Source organism: Anabrus simplex, chromosome 5, assembly GCF_040414725.1.
Source record: "Anabrus simplex isolate iqAnaSimp1 chromosome 5, ASM4041472v1, whole genome shotgun sequence".
In the NCBI taxonomy this organism is placed as follows: Eukaryota; Metazoa; Arthropoda; class Insecta; order Orthoptera; family Tettigoniidae; genus Anabrus; species Anabrus simplex.
In genome coordinates, this window is record NC_090269.1 from 358,603,489 (window position 1) to 358,622,956 (window position 19,468).

Sequence of the window (19,468 nt, forward strand, 5' to 3'; positions counted from 1 at the left end):
TACAAAATTTATGAAATATTAAAATTCTCAAAAGGAACTACTTAACTATGGGAGCGCACACATACACTTGGGTTCATGGTCCTGCCCTCAGAACCTGCATGATGTCCCTACTGATACAAATTGCCATCTAGCTTAAAATATTATCATTAAAAATGTATTTTAAATTGCAATAAATTAATGATTTAAGAAAGGTAGATAGTTTAGCAAAAGGTATTAATTTAAAAGAACATCAAGGGGATTCTGAAAACATCACCAGGAAGTACCATTACATATATGGATGCGTGCAGTGATGTGGCACCATCTACGACTTGACCTACTGTGGAATTTAAGATTCTGTTATACAGAGGGCTAGACCCTTTCTACCAGAGCCAGCAAAGGTTAGACAGTCAAATTTACAGTTTACATAGTAGATAGCAAAACCCTAAACCTGGAATTTAACTCATATGCACCCACCCGCCCTTTGCTCTGACATCGCTAGGAATCCGCCAACTTTTTTATGCAACCTGGGTGTTGCAAGTTTCGGTTAAAACTGCGTGTATTATCACGGGACCTGTCTTATATTATTGAAAAATTCCACACTATTGCTCATGACACAAAAAACAGAACAATACAGAAATATAACACATAAAATAATCCCTTTGAAATATTAAATTTTTCATTATCTCACCTCGGAAGTTCTTTAGTGTGTGTTATGACCTTAATTATACGACACGAGCCTAACATTCGCCTGATTTTGAAATAAGAAAATAATCAGAAACCAATACGACATGAGCTTAACATTTGCCTGATTTGGAAATAAGGAACTAATGGGAAAATCACAAGTAAGCGAATGGTGAGATTCAAACCTATATCCCAAATATGAACTTACAGCCGTATGTCTCACTCGGTGTATTATTATTATTATTATTATTATTATTATTATTATTATTATTATTATTATTATTATTATTATTATTATTATTAAGTCTGAGGATCATTGGTAAAATGTTCACATCCAGGTACCAAGATCGTAGGTTCAAATCCGGCAGTCGCAATCAGATCTTGACGGACGGGAGAAAGTTCATTCGGCATTCCATGTCGTACAATATTACTACGCGAAAGATCACTGGTGATATATTTCGTGTTCATTCATGCACAGGATCACTAATAACTTCTTCCTCACTAACACTGCTGAAATCAGAGCCTAAAACATCAAATATGCTTTGAATTTCGTTATTACTGAGCATCAAGAAGTTAGTAAAATAACCACCTATTCGATACTTTATTATTGCCTCAGGCAAAATTAAATATAAAATTAGCACTTACAGGACATGTTTCGAGCACTTAGTGGTCCTCTTCAGCTGTATAAAGAAAGAATTGAGAAGAAAGAGCTCTTTCTTTTGTTTTTCTTGTGCCATTTATATAGTGCATTGCTTTATTATTAAAAGAAAATATTTAGATAGCTGTGTGCAGCATTAAGTAGTCGCTGCACAGTAAAATGGAGAAGGGAACAGTTTGAGCACCACATGGAAGGTCTGACTCTTTATTTCTCACAACTTGCTGATACCAAGAAAATGCTTGTTTTTGGGTGTTCTGGTCTATATCAGAGAGTGTGGGAATTTTCTACCCTCTGCTCTGGTTAAAATTCTGCATGTGGTTGGTTGATTAGTTCTGTCGTTCTGAAAGGGTGACATGTGCAAACTGGGGGGTATTATTATTATTATTAGCGTATGATGTGTACATCAATAAGTTAGTAAAATAACCACCTAATTGATACTTTATTATTGCCTCAGGCAAAATTGAATATAAATTAGCACTTACAGGACATGTTTCGACAACTTAGTGGTCCTCTTCAGCTGTATAAAGAAAGAATTGAGAAGAAAAAACATTACGACAATAAGCACAAATAATAAATGTTCTTTGGAGACTCCTTTGTTTAAAAATGGAGGTCATCAGAACAGGACATCTTGCCTCTCGTTCTTGTTTGGAAAAGATGTTTATTCTGCGCTGTCTAGAGGGTTTGTCTTTGAGCGCAACCTGGTGAAGTAACGATGTGACAGAGTCTGACAGTTCATGCAAAGCTCTGGAGAGAAGGGAAGTAGAGTTTTGTCGTCATCTAAGATATCACGTGAGGGAGGAGGGAGATTGGGCTGTGCTTCTGCGATGTCGTGTTTGATTATATCTCTTGTCCGTTTTGTCTGTTTTATGTCTACCCATTCCAAGTATTTACTAATGTTCTCGTATAAGATGTTTTTTTGCTCGCTGTTTTTGTTAAGATTCTCTTCACTGTTTTCTAATTTATCAAGAACGATGTGGATGTTTTCCAGGTTGTTCATTAGATTTCCTTTATTTATCATACAGATAATTTGAAGGTCTTGTCTGATATTGGTGAATTTGTGGTTGGACTCTTTCATTTGGGATCCCATGGCAGAGAATCTTTTGTATTTTTCAGCCTTGACGTGTTCTTGATATCTAATTAAGAAGTTCCTTCCAGATTGTCCCACGTAAGTTTTTTTTACATCAAGTTAGCTTATAAATACCAGATTCCTGGAATTCATCATCTTTAAGTTTATTAGCTTTATTGTGACTAAAGAACCTATGTTTCGTGTTGTTGTTGGTCGTGCTCAAAGACAAACCCTCTAGACAGCGCAGAATAAACATCTTTTCTAAACAAGAATGAGAGGCAAGATGTCCTGTTCTGATGACCTCCATTTTTAAACAAAGGAGTCTCCAAAGAACTTTTATTATTTGTGCTTATTGTCCTAATGTTTTTTCTTCTCAATTCTTTCTTTATACAGCTGAAGAGGACCACTAAGTGCTCGAAACATGTCCTGTAAGTGCTAATTTTATATTTAATTTTGCCTGAGGCAATAATAAAGTATCGATTAGGTGGTTATTTTACTAACTTCTTGATTATATTCATCGATACGGCCATGAAATAGACAACTTGTAATTACTGAGCATTTCGCGCGAGCAAGCAACTTCCTTCTCAGTCATCTTGTCAACAACAGAATACAGATTTCTCAATCGATATTTTAATCAATTCTCTTTGCCAAAGAAGCATACCAGAGTACTCTGGTGACACTCTGAGACACCAAGAACAGATTTCAATTAGAAATGTTTCCGGAAAAAGCCAACAGATGTCACAAATGTCTCCAATATGCGACCTTGCATCCTGGCGTACCAGTCCGCTTGTGGAGTCCTGGCCCAGCCGCTTGAGCGCGTACCAGTCCACTTACGGGTGCATAGGAGTTAAAATTCCATTATACAGTGGACTAGTACCATTCTACAAGGAAACAGGCAAGTGGAGAAAAATACGATGACATGAATTTTACATTACAAATATATATGGTAAGTTTGCCGGCTCCCAAAACAAAATACATAGCTTCTCAGCGCTATTGTGACTAAATTAAATCATCAAAGATGCGAGGCTGCCCTGTAGAATTCCTGTGAGGGACACTAACTTTCACGTCTAAGATATTAACCCCTCCCTGTTGTGACTGTGGTGCTCAAGCGCAGTCTATCAAGCACATAGTTTAAGAGTGCCCCCTACGTGCATTTCCTGCTTCTGTGGAGGAATTTTTTGAAGTAACACCAGAAGTGATTACATGGATTAAAAATTTGAATATTAAAATATAAAAGTGAAGTCCTGATGTTGTCATCAACCTGTATATTTTATATTATGTTTGTATATTTTGATTGTCATGTACACATCACATTACAAGTTGTCCATTTCATGACCGTATCGATGAATATAATCAAGAAGTTAGTAACATAACCACCTAATCGATACTTTATTATTGCCTGAGGCAAAATTTAATATAAATTAGCACTTACAGGACATGTTTCGACCACTTAGTGGTCCTCTTCAGCTGTATAAAGAAAGAATTGAGAAGAAAAAACTTTAGGACAATAAGCACAAATAATAAAAGTTCTTTGGAGACTCCTTTGTTTAAAAATGGAGGTCATCAGAACAGGACATCTTGCCTCTCGTTCTTATTTAGAAAAGATGTTTATTCTGCGCTGTCTAGAGGGTTTGTCTTTGAGCACGACCAACAACAACACGAAACATAGGTTCTTTAGTCACAATAAAGCTAATAAACTTAAAGATGACGAATTCCAGGAATCTGGTATTTATAAGCTAACTTGATGTAAAAAAAAAACTTACGTGGGACAATCTGGAAGGAACTTCTTAATTAGATATCAAGAACACGTCAAGGCTGAAAAATACAAAAGATTCTCTGCCATGGGATCCCAAATGAAAGAGTCCAACCACAAATTCACCAATATCAGACAAGACCTTCAAATTATCTGTATGATAAATAAAGGAAATCTAATGAACAACCTGGAAAACATCCACATCGTTCTTGATAAATTAGAAAACAGTGAAGAGAATCTTAACAAATACAATGAGCAAAAAACATCTTATACGAAAACATTAGTAAATACTTGGAATGGGTAGACATAAAACAGACAAAACGGACAAGAGATATAATCAAACACGACATCGCAGAAGCACAGCCCAATCTCCCTCCTCCCTCACATGATATCTTAGATGACGACAAAACTCTACTTCCCTTCTCTCCAGAGCTTTGCATGAACTGTCAGACTGTGTCACATCGTTACTTCACCAGGTCGCGCTCAAAGACAAACCCTCTAGACAGCGCAGAATAAACATCTTTTCCAAACAAGAACGAGAGGCAAGATGTCCTGTTCTGATGACCTCCATTTTTAAACAAAGGAGTCTCCAAAGAACATTTATTATTTGTGCTTATTGTCCTAATGTTTTTTCTTTTCAATTCTTTCTTTATACAGCTGAAGAGGACCACTAAGTTGTCGAAACATGTCCTGTAAGTGCTAATTTATATTCAATTTTGCCTGAGGCAATAATAAAGTATCGATTAGGTGGTTATTTTACTAACTTATTGATGTACACATCATACGCTAATAATAATAATAATACCCCCCCAGTTTGCACATGTCACCCTTTCAGAACGACAGAACTAATCAACCAACCACATGCAGAATTTTAACCAGAGCAGAGGGTGGAAAATTCCCACACTCTCTGATATAGACCAGAACACCCAAAACAAGCATTTTCTTGGTAGCAGCAAGTTGTGAGAAATAGAGAGTCAGACCTTCCATGTGGTGCTCAAACTGTTCCCTTCTCCATTTTACTGTGCAGCGACTACTTAATGCCGCACACAGCTATCTAAATATTTTCTTTTAATAATAAAGCCACGCACTTTATAAATGGCACAAGAAAAGCAAAAGAAAGAGCTCTGATCCTTCAAAGAATAAAGGAACTGACAAAAAAAAGGAAAGGGTTACAAATGACATGAAAATGAAAGACTCGCTAGGCCTCACAAACCCAAAAAATAACCTCAGGGTATGAAGAGAACAAGAGTTGACCAACAGAGGTTGGAGAGGTAAATGAAAGTGAGGAGACTGGCACTAGTAAGTGGAAGTAAATCACACTCAGCTAGGGACCCCACAGCCGTCAATCCATGCTCCAAAGTGGAGAACCCTTGGATTTAATTAATTACTAAAAGGTATCTTAATTCAAATAACATGGAATGTTATGAACATATTAATTAAAAAATTAATGCAACACTGCTAAGGAAAATATTAATTTTAAGATAATGGAAAATCATGTTTTCATAGAAATCCTTTACACATTCAGAAGACTAGTCATAATTCACATTATGAATCTTCAAGTATAATATACTTCAGACTAAATAACTACATACTGTATGTAAATTTAGCATAACAATGTGTCACTCTTGTTCATTTATACAAGTACTTACTGGCCACCATGAGGTAAATCCAAGCCCATGATGCGATCATGAGGCTTCATCAGTGCTGTGTAGGTTGCGAAGTTTGCTGGTGAACCTGAGAGAGGCTGAACATTGACACCCCATTTACTAGGATTCAGTGAGAAAGCTTCAAGAGCCCTCTTTTGGCACAAGAGCTCAATTTTGTCAATCACCTCGGTTCCTCCATAATACCTAATGAATAAGAACGACAATGGAAATGTATACACCATTAGAACTATATAATAAATGATATGTTTAATAAAATCATTTATCAGGTGAACAGCTTAAAAGAATCTGTAAATCTTGTCTCGCCTCATTGGAGGCATGCAGTATTCTGCATCATCCAACAGCAAGATGTGGTAAGTCACCCATGAGCATCACATAGAAAGAACTGCACCAGGAGAGCCAAACATGTCCTGAGACACTCCTGGAACTAACTGTCACAAAACAGATCAGTCGATAGATAGATAGATAGATAGATAGATAGATAGATAGATAGATAGATAGATAGATAGATAGATAATTATACTATAGTCATTACTATCATCATCAATTCCCATTTTCCAGCTATGGCTGGGTAGGGACAAATATGGTTCCACTTCATTTTCTTCTATATGGCTGGGTAGGGACAAATATGGTTACACTTCATTTTCTTCTATCATTCCACCACTCCCCATCCAGCACTGATTTTCACTGTTTTTGACCAAGTTCATCCATCTCAGTTTTGGACACCCTAGGCCTCTCTTCCTTTCCATTTGCCCTTCCATGTCTGTTTCGGCATTCTTTGATTGCTTGTCCTTTTAATGTATCCAAAACAACTGAGCCTGCTTTTCCCTATTTTATGCCAGGCTGAGTAGCTCAGATGGTAGAGCCCAGGTGGGTCTGAGCCCAATTTGGTAGAGTTGATCTTGGCTCAATCCAGAGGTACTCAAATACATCAGCCTCATAATGGTAGATTTACTGGTATGTAAAAGAGCTCCTCTGTGACAAAATTCCAGCACCTCATCAATAATATTTTTACACCTACTTTATCAGTTGAATTACCATCTTCATTTCTTTCCATTTTTCCTCATTCTTCACTTTGTCTCTTCTCATTTTTTCCAGCATACTTCTCAACAATTTAATTTCTGCCACCTGTATTTGGCTCTCACCTCTTTGCCATTGACTGTGTTTCGGGTTCATATATTGTTTTGGATATCTAATACATCTGTACACAGTTTCTTTTGCTTTCATTGGCACTTCTTTACCCCATAATAAGTTTTGTACACACATTCCAGATAGAATCCTTTTGCTAATTTCAACATCCAGCCTTGCATTCAGCAATATTTCACTTCCCGAGTACTTGAAAGTTGCATGGATTCCAGATCTTTACCTCGATGCTTAATATGCTTTTCCTTCTTTCTTTTTCCCCATGTCAGTCTTGCTATTTTCCATCCTGATCTTCAGTCCATATTCTTCAGTCTTTCCATTCACTATGTCCAACTGTTCTTGAACCTTCGTCACAATATCAGCAAATAACATCATGACCGTTTGTCTTCCTCTGTATGCTGCTTTTGATGCTCTCATGATGTCATTCATTACTATTTTGAACAGACGAAGGTGACAGAACACGTCCTTGTCTCAGTCCTCATTCAACCTTAATCATCCTCATTTCACACAGTTGTAACATTCATTATACATTAACTTGATAATTTTTACTGTCTCTTGCTCAATTCTTTCCTGTGTCAGATTTTCCAAAACTTTTACCACAGGGACACCATTGTAGGCCTTTTCTTCAGAAAGTCAATATTTGTCACCATCCTGTCCTTTTCTTTCTCACAGTATTCTTCCATCTTCTGTTTCATGATAAAAATGAGCTCTATGGTTGGTTTTCCCCTTTTGAATCCAAACTGCTTTTCTTGAAGTTGATTTTCAATTTTCTCCCTTATTCTCCTTTCGCCAGGCTGAGTGGCTCAGACGGTTGAGGCTGATGCAAGTGTAATCTATATATATAAAATAACTTGTCCTGACTGACTGACTGACTGACTGACTGACTGACTGACTGACTGATTCATCATCGCCGAGCCAAAACTACTGGACATAAAGAAATGAAATTTTGGGGATACATTCGTATTAAGATGTAGGTGCTCGCTAAGAGAGGATTTTTGGATATTCCGTCGCTAAGGGGGTGAAAAGGGGGGTGAAATTTTAAAATTAGTGTATCTATATCTCAAAACTTTAAAAGTTTACAGATGTAAAAATTGGTATTTAGAATCTTCTTTAAAAATAAGGAAACACGTATTTTTTGTTTTCAGAAAATCCCAATAGGAAGGATGAAAAAGGGTGAAAATGGGGAAAAGTGGGTTGAATGCCTTTAATCAGGATACCGGTACTTATATCTCAGAAACTGAAGATATTACAGACCTGAAAATTGGTACTTTTGATCTCCTTTAAAAATAAAGAAACACGTATTTTTTTGTTTTGGGAAAATCCAATTAATGGGATGGTGAAAAGGGGGTGAATTTTTAAAATGAGTGAATCTATATCTCCAAACTTTTAAAGTTTGCAGATGTAAAAATTGGTATTTAGAATCTTCATTAAAAATAAAGAAACACGTAATTTTTTTGTTTTCGGAAAATCGCAATAGGAGGAGTGAAAAGGGGTGAAAAAGGGGTTGAATGCCTTTAATGAGGCTACTTATATCTCAGAAACTGAAGATATTACAGACCTGAAATTTGGTGTTTGGGATCTCCTTTAAAAATAAAGAAACACAAATTTTTTTGTTTGTGGGAAATCCAATTAAGGGGGGTGAAAAGGGGGGTAATATTTTAAAATGAGTGTATCTATATCTCAAAACTTTTAAAGGTTATAGATGTGAAAATTGGTATTTAGAAACTCCTTTAAAAATAAAGAAACACATATATTTTGTTTTCAGAAAATCCTAATAGGAAGGGTGGAAAAGGTTGAAAAATGGGTCGAATGCCATTCATGAGTCTACAGTACTTATATTTCAGAACCTGAAGATATTACAGACCTGAAAATTGGTGTTTGGGATCTTCTTTAAAAATAAAGAAACACGTATTTTTTTGTTTGTGGAAAATCCAATTAATGGGGGGGGGTGAAAAGGGGGTGATTTTTAAAAATTAGTGTATCTATATCTCAAAACTTTTAAAGTTTATAGATGTAAAAATTGGTATTTAGAATCTCCTTTAATAATAAAGAAACACATATTATTTTGTTTTCGGAAAATCCCAATAGGAAGGGTGGAAAAGGGTGAATAATGGGTTGAATGCCTTTATTGAGGCTACTTATATTTCATAACCTGAAGATATTACAGACCTGAACATTTGTATTTTGGATCTACTTTAAAAGTAAAAAAACACGTATTTTTTCGTTTTTCGAAAATCCAAATAAATGGGGGTGAAAAGGGGGATGAATTTTTTAAAATGAGTGTGTCTACAACTTAAAACTTTAAAATTTACAGATGTAAAAATTGGTAGTTAGAATCTCCTCTAAAAATAAAGGAACACGTATTTTTTTGTTTCCTGTAAATCCTAATAGGAGGGGTGTGAAAGGGTGAAAAATGGGTTGAATGCCTTTAATGAGGATACATATATCTCAGAAACGAAGAATATTACAGAACTGAAAATTTTTTATATGGGATCTCCTTTAAAAATAAAGAAACACGTTTTTTGGTTTTTGGAAAATCCAATTAATGGCGGTTAAACAGGAGTGACAAATTGGGGTGAATTTTTTGAAAGACTGTATCTACAGATTATCTTGGAAACGTAAAATGTTACAGACGTAAAAAGTGGGTGTTTGGAATCTCCTGTAAATGTAAAGAAACAGAGGTGATTTGTTTTTGGAAACTCCACTTAAGGGGAACTCAAAAGGGGTGAAATTTTAAAATGAGAATTTTTACAGTATATCTATAAAAACTTAACATGTTACAGAAGTGAAAAATGGTATTTTTTTATCTCTATTAAACATAAAGAAACGTGTATTTTTAGTTTTCGGAAATACCACTTGGGTGGAAAGGGTGGGGGTTAAAGTGACTGAAAATGGTGTTGAATTCTTTTAATTAGGCTACTGATATCTCAAAAATGAAGATGTTACAGACGTGAAATTTGATATTTGCAATCTGCTTTAAAAGTAAAGAAACAGGTATTCTTGGAAAATCCAATGAAGGGTTTGGGGGGGGGGGTGAAAGAATTGAAAAATTAATTGACTTAATTGTATGAGAATACATACATCTAATAAAAACTAAAGTTGTTACAGACGTGAAAATTCGTATTTGGATCTCCTTTAAAAACAAAGAAAAACGCGTTTTGGGGGGAAACCATCTTGGAGGGCTGGAGTGTAAAGGAGTTGAATTCCTTTCATGAGGACACATAAATTAAAAACTGAAGAAGTTAGAGTCGTGATAGTTGGTATTTAGAAGATCCTTTACTATTAAAGAAACAAGTATTTTTTGCGGGAAAATTCACTTGGGGGGGGGGGGGGGGGAGTAGTGTGAAATGAAGTGAAGAAAGTAAATTATTTTTATGGGGATACTTATATCTCAAATCTGAAGGTAATAGACGTGAACATTGGTGTTTGGAATCTCCCTTAAACATATAGAAACAAGCCTTCTTTTAATTTTTTTTTTGGTGGTAAATAAACTTAACGGCTGTAGGGTGTAGAAGGAAGTGAGACCAATTGATTTTACTGTTATTAATGTACTTATAAGGATCCTCTGTTGCTCAGACAGCAGCGCGCCGGCCTCTCCCAGCTGGGTTCCGTGGTTCAAATCCCGGTCACTCCATGTGACATTCGTGCTGGACAAAACGAAGGCAGGACAGGTTTTTCTCCGAATACTCCAGTTTTCCCTGTCATCAGCCATTCCAGCAACACATAATAATAATAATAATAATAATAATAATAATAATAATAATAATAATAATAATAATAATAATAATGTTCCGGACCGTCATCAAATGTGCGGACCGTGCTGGGAACGGCTACTGGACGGGTAATGACTAAGAATGCAGTCCGGCCGCCAGTTCAGTGCCGCCAAGGCACCCAATATAACACCACGCCGGATCTCCTGAAGGATTTTAACCATATTAAAAATGATTATAGGAAAAGATGGCAAAGATTTACGTACCCAACTGACCGGGAGGAATACCTGAGCCTAGCCCGGGAAGTACGAACTCGATTGCTGGAAAGGAAGATTGAAAAATGGGAGGAAACGTGCCGTAAACTAAGAGAAAACGAGTCAGATCGGGAATTTTGGTGGATTCTCGCAGAAAACGAGTCAGATCGCGAATTTTGGTGGATTATATATCCAAAACAATAAGCATTCAATTATAAATTTCAGTATAATACCGTAGCGAAGCACGGGTATCTTGCTAGTACACTAATATAACTTGGACACAATATTCTTTAACCCATGCATAAATAATGCAAATATTTATTATTATTATTATTATTATTATTATTATTATTATTATTATTATTATTATTATTATTATTATTATTATTATTAAGAGCGTAGTCATGTCCAGTCTTTATTTGGTATAAATCATGATCATATTATTTGTGAGGTTATGTTATGAAACTTCTGCTATATATATATATTAATATGAGTTTATTTAATGTAAGAGCACGTAATTAATAGTTCATAATTTATTATTACCTGTATATAGAAAGCATCTGGAATTGTTAAGGTTACGGGGGATATACTACAGAAAATGGTTTGGGATATAGTACCATATCGGGAGTACTTATGGTACTTGATTATTGTTTGCACGAAGGAGCTATACCTAACGAATGGAGAGTTGCTATAGTAGCCTCTGTGTATAAAGGAAAGGGTGACAGACATAAAGCTGAAAATTACAGGCCAGTCAATTTGACATGCATTGCAAGTATGCATTTGGAAAGCATTCTTTCTGATTATATGAGACATGTTTGCAAAGTTAATAACTTGTTTGATAAAAGGCAGTTTGGGTTTAGGAAAGGTTATTCCACTGAAGCTCAACTTGTAGGATTTCAGCAAGATATAGCAGATATCCTGGATTCAGGAGGTCAAATGGACTCTATCATGATTGACATATCTAAGGCATTTGATAGGGTAGGTCATGGGAGACTATTGACAAAAATGAATGAAATTGGACTAGAAAAAAGAGTGACTGAAGGGTGGATACATTTCTAGAAAATAGAACTCAGATAATTAGAGAAGATGAAGCTTTATCTGTCTCTGTTATAATTAAGAGGGGAATTCCTCCAAGGCAGTATTATTGGACTTTTATGTGTTCTTATACATATGTAAATGATATGAGTAAAGAAGTGGAACAGAGATAAGGCTTTTTGCAGATGATGTTATTCTGTATAGAGTAATAAATAAGTTACAAGATTGTGACCAACTGCAAAATGACCTCGATAATGTTGTGAGATGGACAACAGGCAATGGTATGATGATAAACAGGTTTAAAAGTCAGGTTGTGAGTTTCACAAACAGGAAAAGTCCTCCGAGTTTTAACTGCTACATTTTGGGGGGTGAAAGTTCCTTATGGGGATCACTGTAAGTACCCAGGTGTTAATATAAGGAAAGATCTTCTTTGGGGTAATCACTTAAATGGGATTGTAAATAAAGGGTACAGATCTCTGCACATGGTTATGAGGGTGTTTTGGGATTGTAGTAAGGATGTATAGGAGAGGGCATATAAGTTTCTGGTAAGACCCCAACTAAAGTATGGTTCCAGTGTATGGAACCCTCACCAGGCTTACTTGATTCAAGAACTGGAAAAAATCCAAAGAAAAGCAGCTCAATTTGTTCTGGGCGATTTCCGACAAAAGAGTAGCGTTACAAAAATTTTGCAAAGTTTGAGCTGGGAAGACTTAGGAGAAAGGAGAGGAGTTGCTTGACTAAATGGTATGTTACAAGTAATAAATCTCATTGTAGACCGTATTGGACATCAGATTATGAACATTAAAACAAAAATAATAGTTAACACCACCTTTCCAATACTTATCTTTCCTTATATTTAGGAAGTAAACATTACAACTGGCATTGTAAGATGGGACATGTTTCGCTTAACTGTCGTAAGCATCATCAGCCGAAATAAATCTTAGCCTAAAGTTAGGTCAGGGCCCCGAACCTAGTGTCCTTAAAATATATGGTACCCTAAGAATCAACATTTACATTTGGATAATCAAATAGGCTTAAAACTAGTGTGAAAAAAACATAGAATGTTACAACATGGCTAAGAGAAAAACACACAATCGTGTTGAAAGAGAGGATAAAAACAGAAAGTACAATACAGAGCTGGTAGTGAAATAATTAAAATCATTAGGATATCATTGCTACCAATCAGTCAATCAGAAATGTTCAAACATAAAACAATTCTATTAATTCTATTAATTATTTCTGATTGACTGACTGGTAGCAATGATATCCTAATGATTTTAATTATTTCACTACCAGCTCTGTATTGTACTTTCTGTTTTTATCCTCTCTTTCAACACAATTGTGTGTTTTTCTCTTAGCCATGTTGTAACATTCTATGTTTTTTTTCACACTAGTTTTAAGCCTATTTGATTTTCTAAATGTAAATGTTGATTCTTAAGGTACCGTATATTTTAAGGACACTAGGTTCGGAGCCCTGACCTAACTTTAGGCGAAGATTTATTTCGGCTGATGATGCTTACGACAGTTAAGCGAAACATGTCCCATCTTACAACGCCTGTTGTAATGTTTATTTCCTAAATATAAGGAAAGATAAGTAATGGAAATGCGGTGTTATCTATTATTCTTGTTTTAATGTTCATAAATGGTATGTTCCGAGCTGTCAGTGAAGAGATGGCGTGGAATGACATCAGTAGCAAATGTGTTTGAGTGGTGTCTTTAAAAGTAGGAAGGATCAAAATATGAGATAAACCTGGTATTCAAGAGGACAAATTGGGGCAAATATTCATTTATAGGAAGGGAAGTTAGGGATTGAAATAACTTACCAAGGGAGATATTCAATAAATTTCCAATTTCTTTCCAATCATTTAAGAAAAGGCTAGGAAAACAACAGATAGGGAATCTGCCACCTGGGTGACTGCCCTAAATGCAGATCAGTAGTGACTGATTTGATGCATAATCCACTGCAATATTGTGCAATACCCTATAATAAGTCCAGAACAATGCTAGGTGTGACCAGAATTATGTAGAACGTTCCTTACATTGTACGTAGGCTATTGGAGACTCTCGAATTTATGAGAAAACATGTTATGTCATATTCTTCTAGAAGCCTGGCCAGGCAACGTATATAAAGAGGCAGTCTTGAGGATAGAGCCGAGCTGTTTTAATGAGACTTGTGTGAAGTCATGTTAACAGAATATTTGAAGTCAAGTATGTGAATGGGTTTTGTTGGGTTGGTAGTTGACACGCATCTGTTGCAGTATTCTTCTGAATCTTCGTAGTAGTGTTTTGTTTATGATGGCAGTTTATTAGTTTGTGTGTACAGAATTTGTGTAAATGACTTGTGAATAAAATAGTGCACACACCTGACAGCATCACGAGTGTGCGTCTTTGTGGGTACAACATTGGCGACCGTGACAGAATGTAAAAATTAATTTTTGAATGTATATGAGTAAGTGTATCAGAACAAAATGCAAGTGGTACTAGAAAATATGTCTGTATAACAACTCAAAGACGAACTTGCAAAGAGAAATCTTCCGACGAACGGCAAGAAGAAATCACTGAAGACGCGGTTACGAGAAGATCTCATTGGAAAAGAAGAAGATCCTGGAAAGTTCTTTAGTGAGATGGACGAAACATTGGACTCGGGATTGGAATAGGAGGTAAATATTACCAAAATATGTTCCAACTTAATGACCATGATGCATGCACTCAATGACAAAATCTCGGACGTTGATCTACGAGTAAGGGTTAATTCCACCTTAAATGAAGAGAATGACAAACTTTCAGACCAAATTTTGAAAGTAAATGACAAACATTCGGAAAAAATTTCAGACGTCAATTGCAGCCTAACAGAACAGATTTCAGAACAAATTTTGAAGGTAGATGTTAAGATTTCTGAAGCTAATACAGTTTTAACTAGACAAATATCGCAAGTGTACACACAGGTTTACAAAGTAGAAGAGTGCCTAGAATAAAACATTTCAACTGTAGATGATTAACTTTCATCCCAAATCAGTGATATCGCCAATTAATTAACACAGCAGATATCGAACATCTGATCCCAACTGGGACAGGTTGAACAGATCGATAGTAGCGTAAGCCAGCTGAAAGGGCACATCTCGAACTTCAAGGAGGAGGTGGAAATCCAGGTTTCCAGCATAAAACAACAGGCTGAGGGAAATTTTGGGAGCCGTATTTTTGCTGTTGAAGTAAGGTTAGAAATGCGGATTTCGACCATCAAGGGAGATGTGCAGAATATAAGAGAAAGCATCCTTCATGCGGTAGAAGCTAGATTAACTCGAACAGGACCTATCGCCACACCTCTAACCCCCTCAAACCTAACCGGCAATACAGGACCCCCAGACCTGAAGGTGATTATAGAGAGCCTTCTGGAATTCTACGGGCGACTGGAAGAGAACCCGACTAGCTTTATCGAGGGATCAGTCAGTCTACTTGGAAGGTCTAAACTACTGGAGGACATCTTCGCTCAACTCATCACACCGCGGTTAAAGGGGCAGGCTGCTACTTGGTGGAATAACTTGAAGGGCTTAAATTGAAACTGGATGGATTTCAAGAGGGGAATTCCTTGCTAGGTTTAATTCCGAAGGGGTGAAGAGCTCAGTGAAAAGGAAGCTACTGACTGAGGTACAACTCACCGGCATGAGAGTTAGTGCATTCACTCCTCCAGAAGTAACAGCTCTTCAAGTGGCTGCACCTGGAATGAAGCGAGACCGAGATCCTACCAGACATCACAGAGCTACTCCACGATAAGATTCGACCCCTAGTGAAAGTGTCACAACTGAGATCCTTTGTTGATCTGCATAGAATAATCGCCCAGTTGGAAGAGGAACACAACAGCAAAGCTACAGAAGAGACTAGCTCGGTTAGAAAATGCTAGCAGTGTGGAAGAATGGGACACCTGAAGAACAAATGCCTCACTCTGGCATCAGAGAGACTAAGTCTGGCCCATTCTGGATTAAGAGGAGATGGGACTGGGAATAGGAATGCGCCTCAAGACACGACAGACAGGCAACCCTGGTCAAGTAGGAGAGGGATTGGTCATACTGCGAGCAGAACAGGCCAACCCCGTCCAGCTATCATCTCGAGGATAGGCAACGAGAATTTTTCAGCCATACTCGACAGCCAAGCAAGCCATTTGTTTGTCAATGGGACTGTTGCCAGATTGCTACTACCTATGAAGTCTCACCATCTCGGAAGAGTAGTGGGAGCAGCAGACGGGGTAACCTACCTATTCCATCCAAGGACAGACTAACCTAACCGCTAAATGCATAGACCTGCCTACTGTAATTGACATAGCAGCAATTCAGAACCTAATAACTAACATCATAGGTTGTCTAAAAACTACACCAACATTTTGGCTTCCAACTTTAAGTCACATTCATCCACCTGCACTGAGAAGACAGGATGCTGTGTTACGTGAATATAAGAAAACATTGGGTCACCCGGACCTTCCAATTCATGACTACATTCCAAGTGCAATATCTGGCAGGTTAAAATCCAGACATCCAGCAATAAAACCTGCCTTCCTTTCCTTCTTTCTCAGATTTTTTAAAATTACCTGAGGGAACGCAAGTATGAAGAAAGGAGCACCCACAACTCACTTTCATTGATTTCAATATGTCGCACACAGCAAGGTAAACCTCAATAAAGAAGTCTTAATATAAATTAGCATGTTTTTTTTATCATTGATATAGACTGAGGAAGAGCTATGTATCTGTAAACAGGTTACTAAACCTCTTATTCTAATGAACACGACGTCCCCACATTTCTGCGGCCCAACAATGCACTTTGAATAACTGTTGGACATAGTACTGGTATGTAACATTAGATATCTGAGCCTGACACCAGAATGTCAGTGATTCTTCATAAACTCTAAGAATTGTATCCAACTTCAACCTCAGCGAATAGAACTTTTGTAATATGTAGTAATCATGGGGCCAGTTAAAAACCCTTCAACTCCAAAACTGTACCATATGTATATATCTTAATGTTAAGTATTTTTTAGAATAGTGGCACTCACTAACATATTTTTCAGCAGTGATATAGACCGAGTATGAGCTATGTGTCTGTGAACTGGTTGCTGAACCTCTTATTCTAAGAAACACGATGCCCCCGCACATTTTCGACACAATAATGCACTTTAAACATTTCATAAACCCTTGGACATAATATTCATATCAGCCTGTGCAGTGCTCACAGTGAAATTTGACAGAGGTAGGGTGATGGTGTGGGGATATTTTTCAAGGAAGGGACTTCATCCTCTCATAGTACTACAGATCACATTAAAGGCAAAAGGATATGAGGACATTCTGACCGGTTGTGTGTAAGTAGGAAGGTAAATAGGTAAAGTGTTATGGTATTATCACATGATGAGAATGAACAGTGAAAGACTTATCAAAGTTTACAAACAAATGAATTGTACCACCTTTCCAATACTTCACAATCCTTATATTTAGGATATATATATTGGAAAGGTGGTATAATTCATTTGTTTGAAAACTTTGATATTCTGATCTCCAATACGGTTTATAATGAGGTTTATAACTTGTAATGTAGTAAAAGACTTGCCAAAAAATACTTTGACTTCACTGTCCAAGGAAAAAGACTGACAGTAAAATCAGGTGGGATGATGTCCCGGAACAGAAGATGAAATCAGGAGGAGATGGTGAGTGCTTATACACCACATCTGAGGAACTGAAGTTGGATGATGATGACGATGATGATGATGATGATGATGATGATGATGATGATGATGATGATGATGATGATGATTGTACATGGTCAAGAAGAGCTGTGAAGAAGTAATGTAATGTAATGTTATGGTCAAGGTAGGAACAATATGACAATATTGTGTGTTCCTTTTCATGCTCCTGTCTTTATATGACTGGATTTGACACTTGTTCCTTTCCAATGCTTATAACTGTAATATACAGTATAGTGTAAAATTACAGATTTAAGTTTTGATTAAAACTACCAAAACAGACAGTAAATGTTTAACCATTTCAGTATGATAACAACAATAACAATGTGATCACATAAAGTACAGTATTATACAGTTAACATGTTCATTCAGTGAGTGTATAGTTTATACTACAATAATCCTGAATTTTAAATTTATTTTTCTGCATTTATGATATCTACTTCCATCAACTACTACAGTGAGAACATATGAATTAAGAGCCAGCTGTGTGTTGGTTTTCTTCTATTGGAGTAGGCAACTGTTATTGCTGATTTCAATGTGTAAGGTGCACATGCATCTGTCTTGATCTTGAATGCAAGGCAAGCTAGCTTGAGTGCCTATCAAGAGATGTGTTTGTTAGTAATTTGCTGTTCTGTTTCATGTATTAAATCACAAAGTGTATTACGATTCAATATATGCGACCCAAATTCGGCAATGAAAATTTTACAGTAGAGCTGAACAAAAGTATCTGTGGTGTAAAAATTGCATTTCTATGTTTTGCCTTCTTGCACTACCCATGGGTCTTCTTAACAAACTAATATGCAGCAGTTCAAGTCTTCACCACTCATTGTCATGAAAACTTTATACAATGGGTAGGAAAATTAGCAAAAACTTTAATTACGCTTTTGTCAAAATATAGTTTTCTTAATATCTTCTGAGGTATTGCACATAGAAGCATGAACATTTTTTTATATGCCTGGTATCTTATTCCAATTTTAGAACTAAAATAATACCCAAAATGAAAAATCCGACTTTAGGTCCCTTAATACCAATATAAATGGTCCGTTATTGGACATTATAAATTTTCCAGCTAACTCATTCTTGGTTGCCAGCGTTTCGCCCTCGTGTGCTAGGGTGGGCTCATCAGTTGGTACCTAGCACACATACCAATATGCTGGCTAGTGCATACCGTAGAGGCCACTGCGTAGGCTAACTGGAGCCACCGGCAGTGCCAATGCACTAAGAGTGTCTCATCAGCAAAAATTGATGCCTGCTTGGCCATCAGATGATATAGATGTTGATTCCCATAGGGAATCTGAAATATTTGTCCTGAATGAGTAAATTTATAATACCAATATAAATGGTCCGTTATTGGACATTATAAATTTTATATTGGTATTATAAATTTACTCATTCAGGACAAATATTTCAGATTCCCTATGGGAATCAACATCTATATCATCTGATGGCCAAGCAGGCATCAATTTTTGCTGATGAGACAAAGTCTCTTAGTGCATTGGCACTGCCGGTGGCTCCAGTTAGCCTACGCAGTGGCCTCCACGGTATGCACTAGCCAGCGTATTGGTATGTGTGGTAGGTACCAACTGATGAGCCCACCCTAGCACACGAGGGCGAAACGCTGGCAACCAAGAATGAGTTAGCTGGAAAATTTATAATGTCCAATAACGGACCATTTATATTGGTATTATAAATTTACTCATTCAGGACAAATATTTCAGATTCCCTATGGGAATCAACATCTATATCATCTGATGGCCAAGCAGGCATCAATTTTTGCTGATGAGACAAAGTCTCTTAGTGCAT

General features: G+C 36.7%; 1 protein-coding gene across 1 annotated transcript in view; it reads right to left on the reverse strand.

Moving 5' to 3' along the window:
* Positions 1-19,468, reverse strand: part of LOC136874116 (serine hydroxymethyltransferase, mitochondrial) — a 104,098-nt gene that overhangs the window by 42,577 nt on the left and 42,053 nt on the right. Inside the window, exon 4 of the mRNA XM_067147672.2 lies at positions 5,787-5,987. Within this exon, the coding sequence (XP_067003773.2) occupies positions 5,787-5,987 (201 nt within the window). The remainder of the gene's footprint in view (positions 1-5,786; positions 5,988-19,468) is intronic.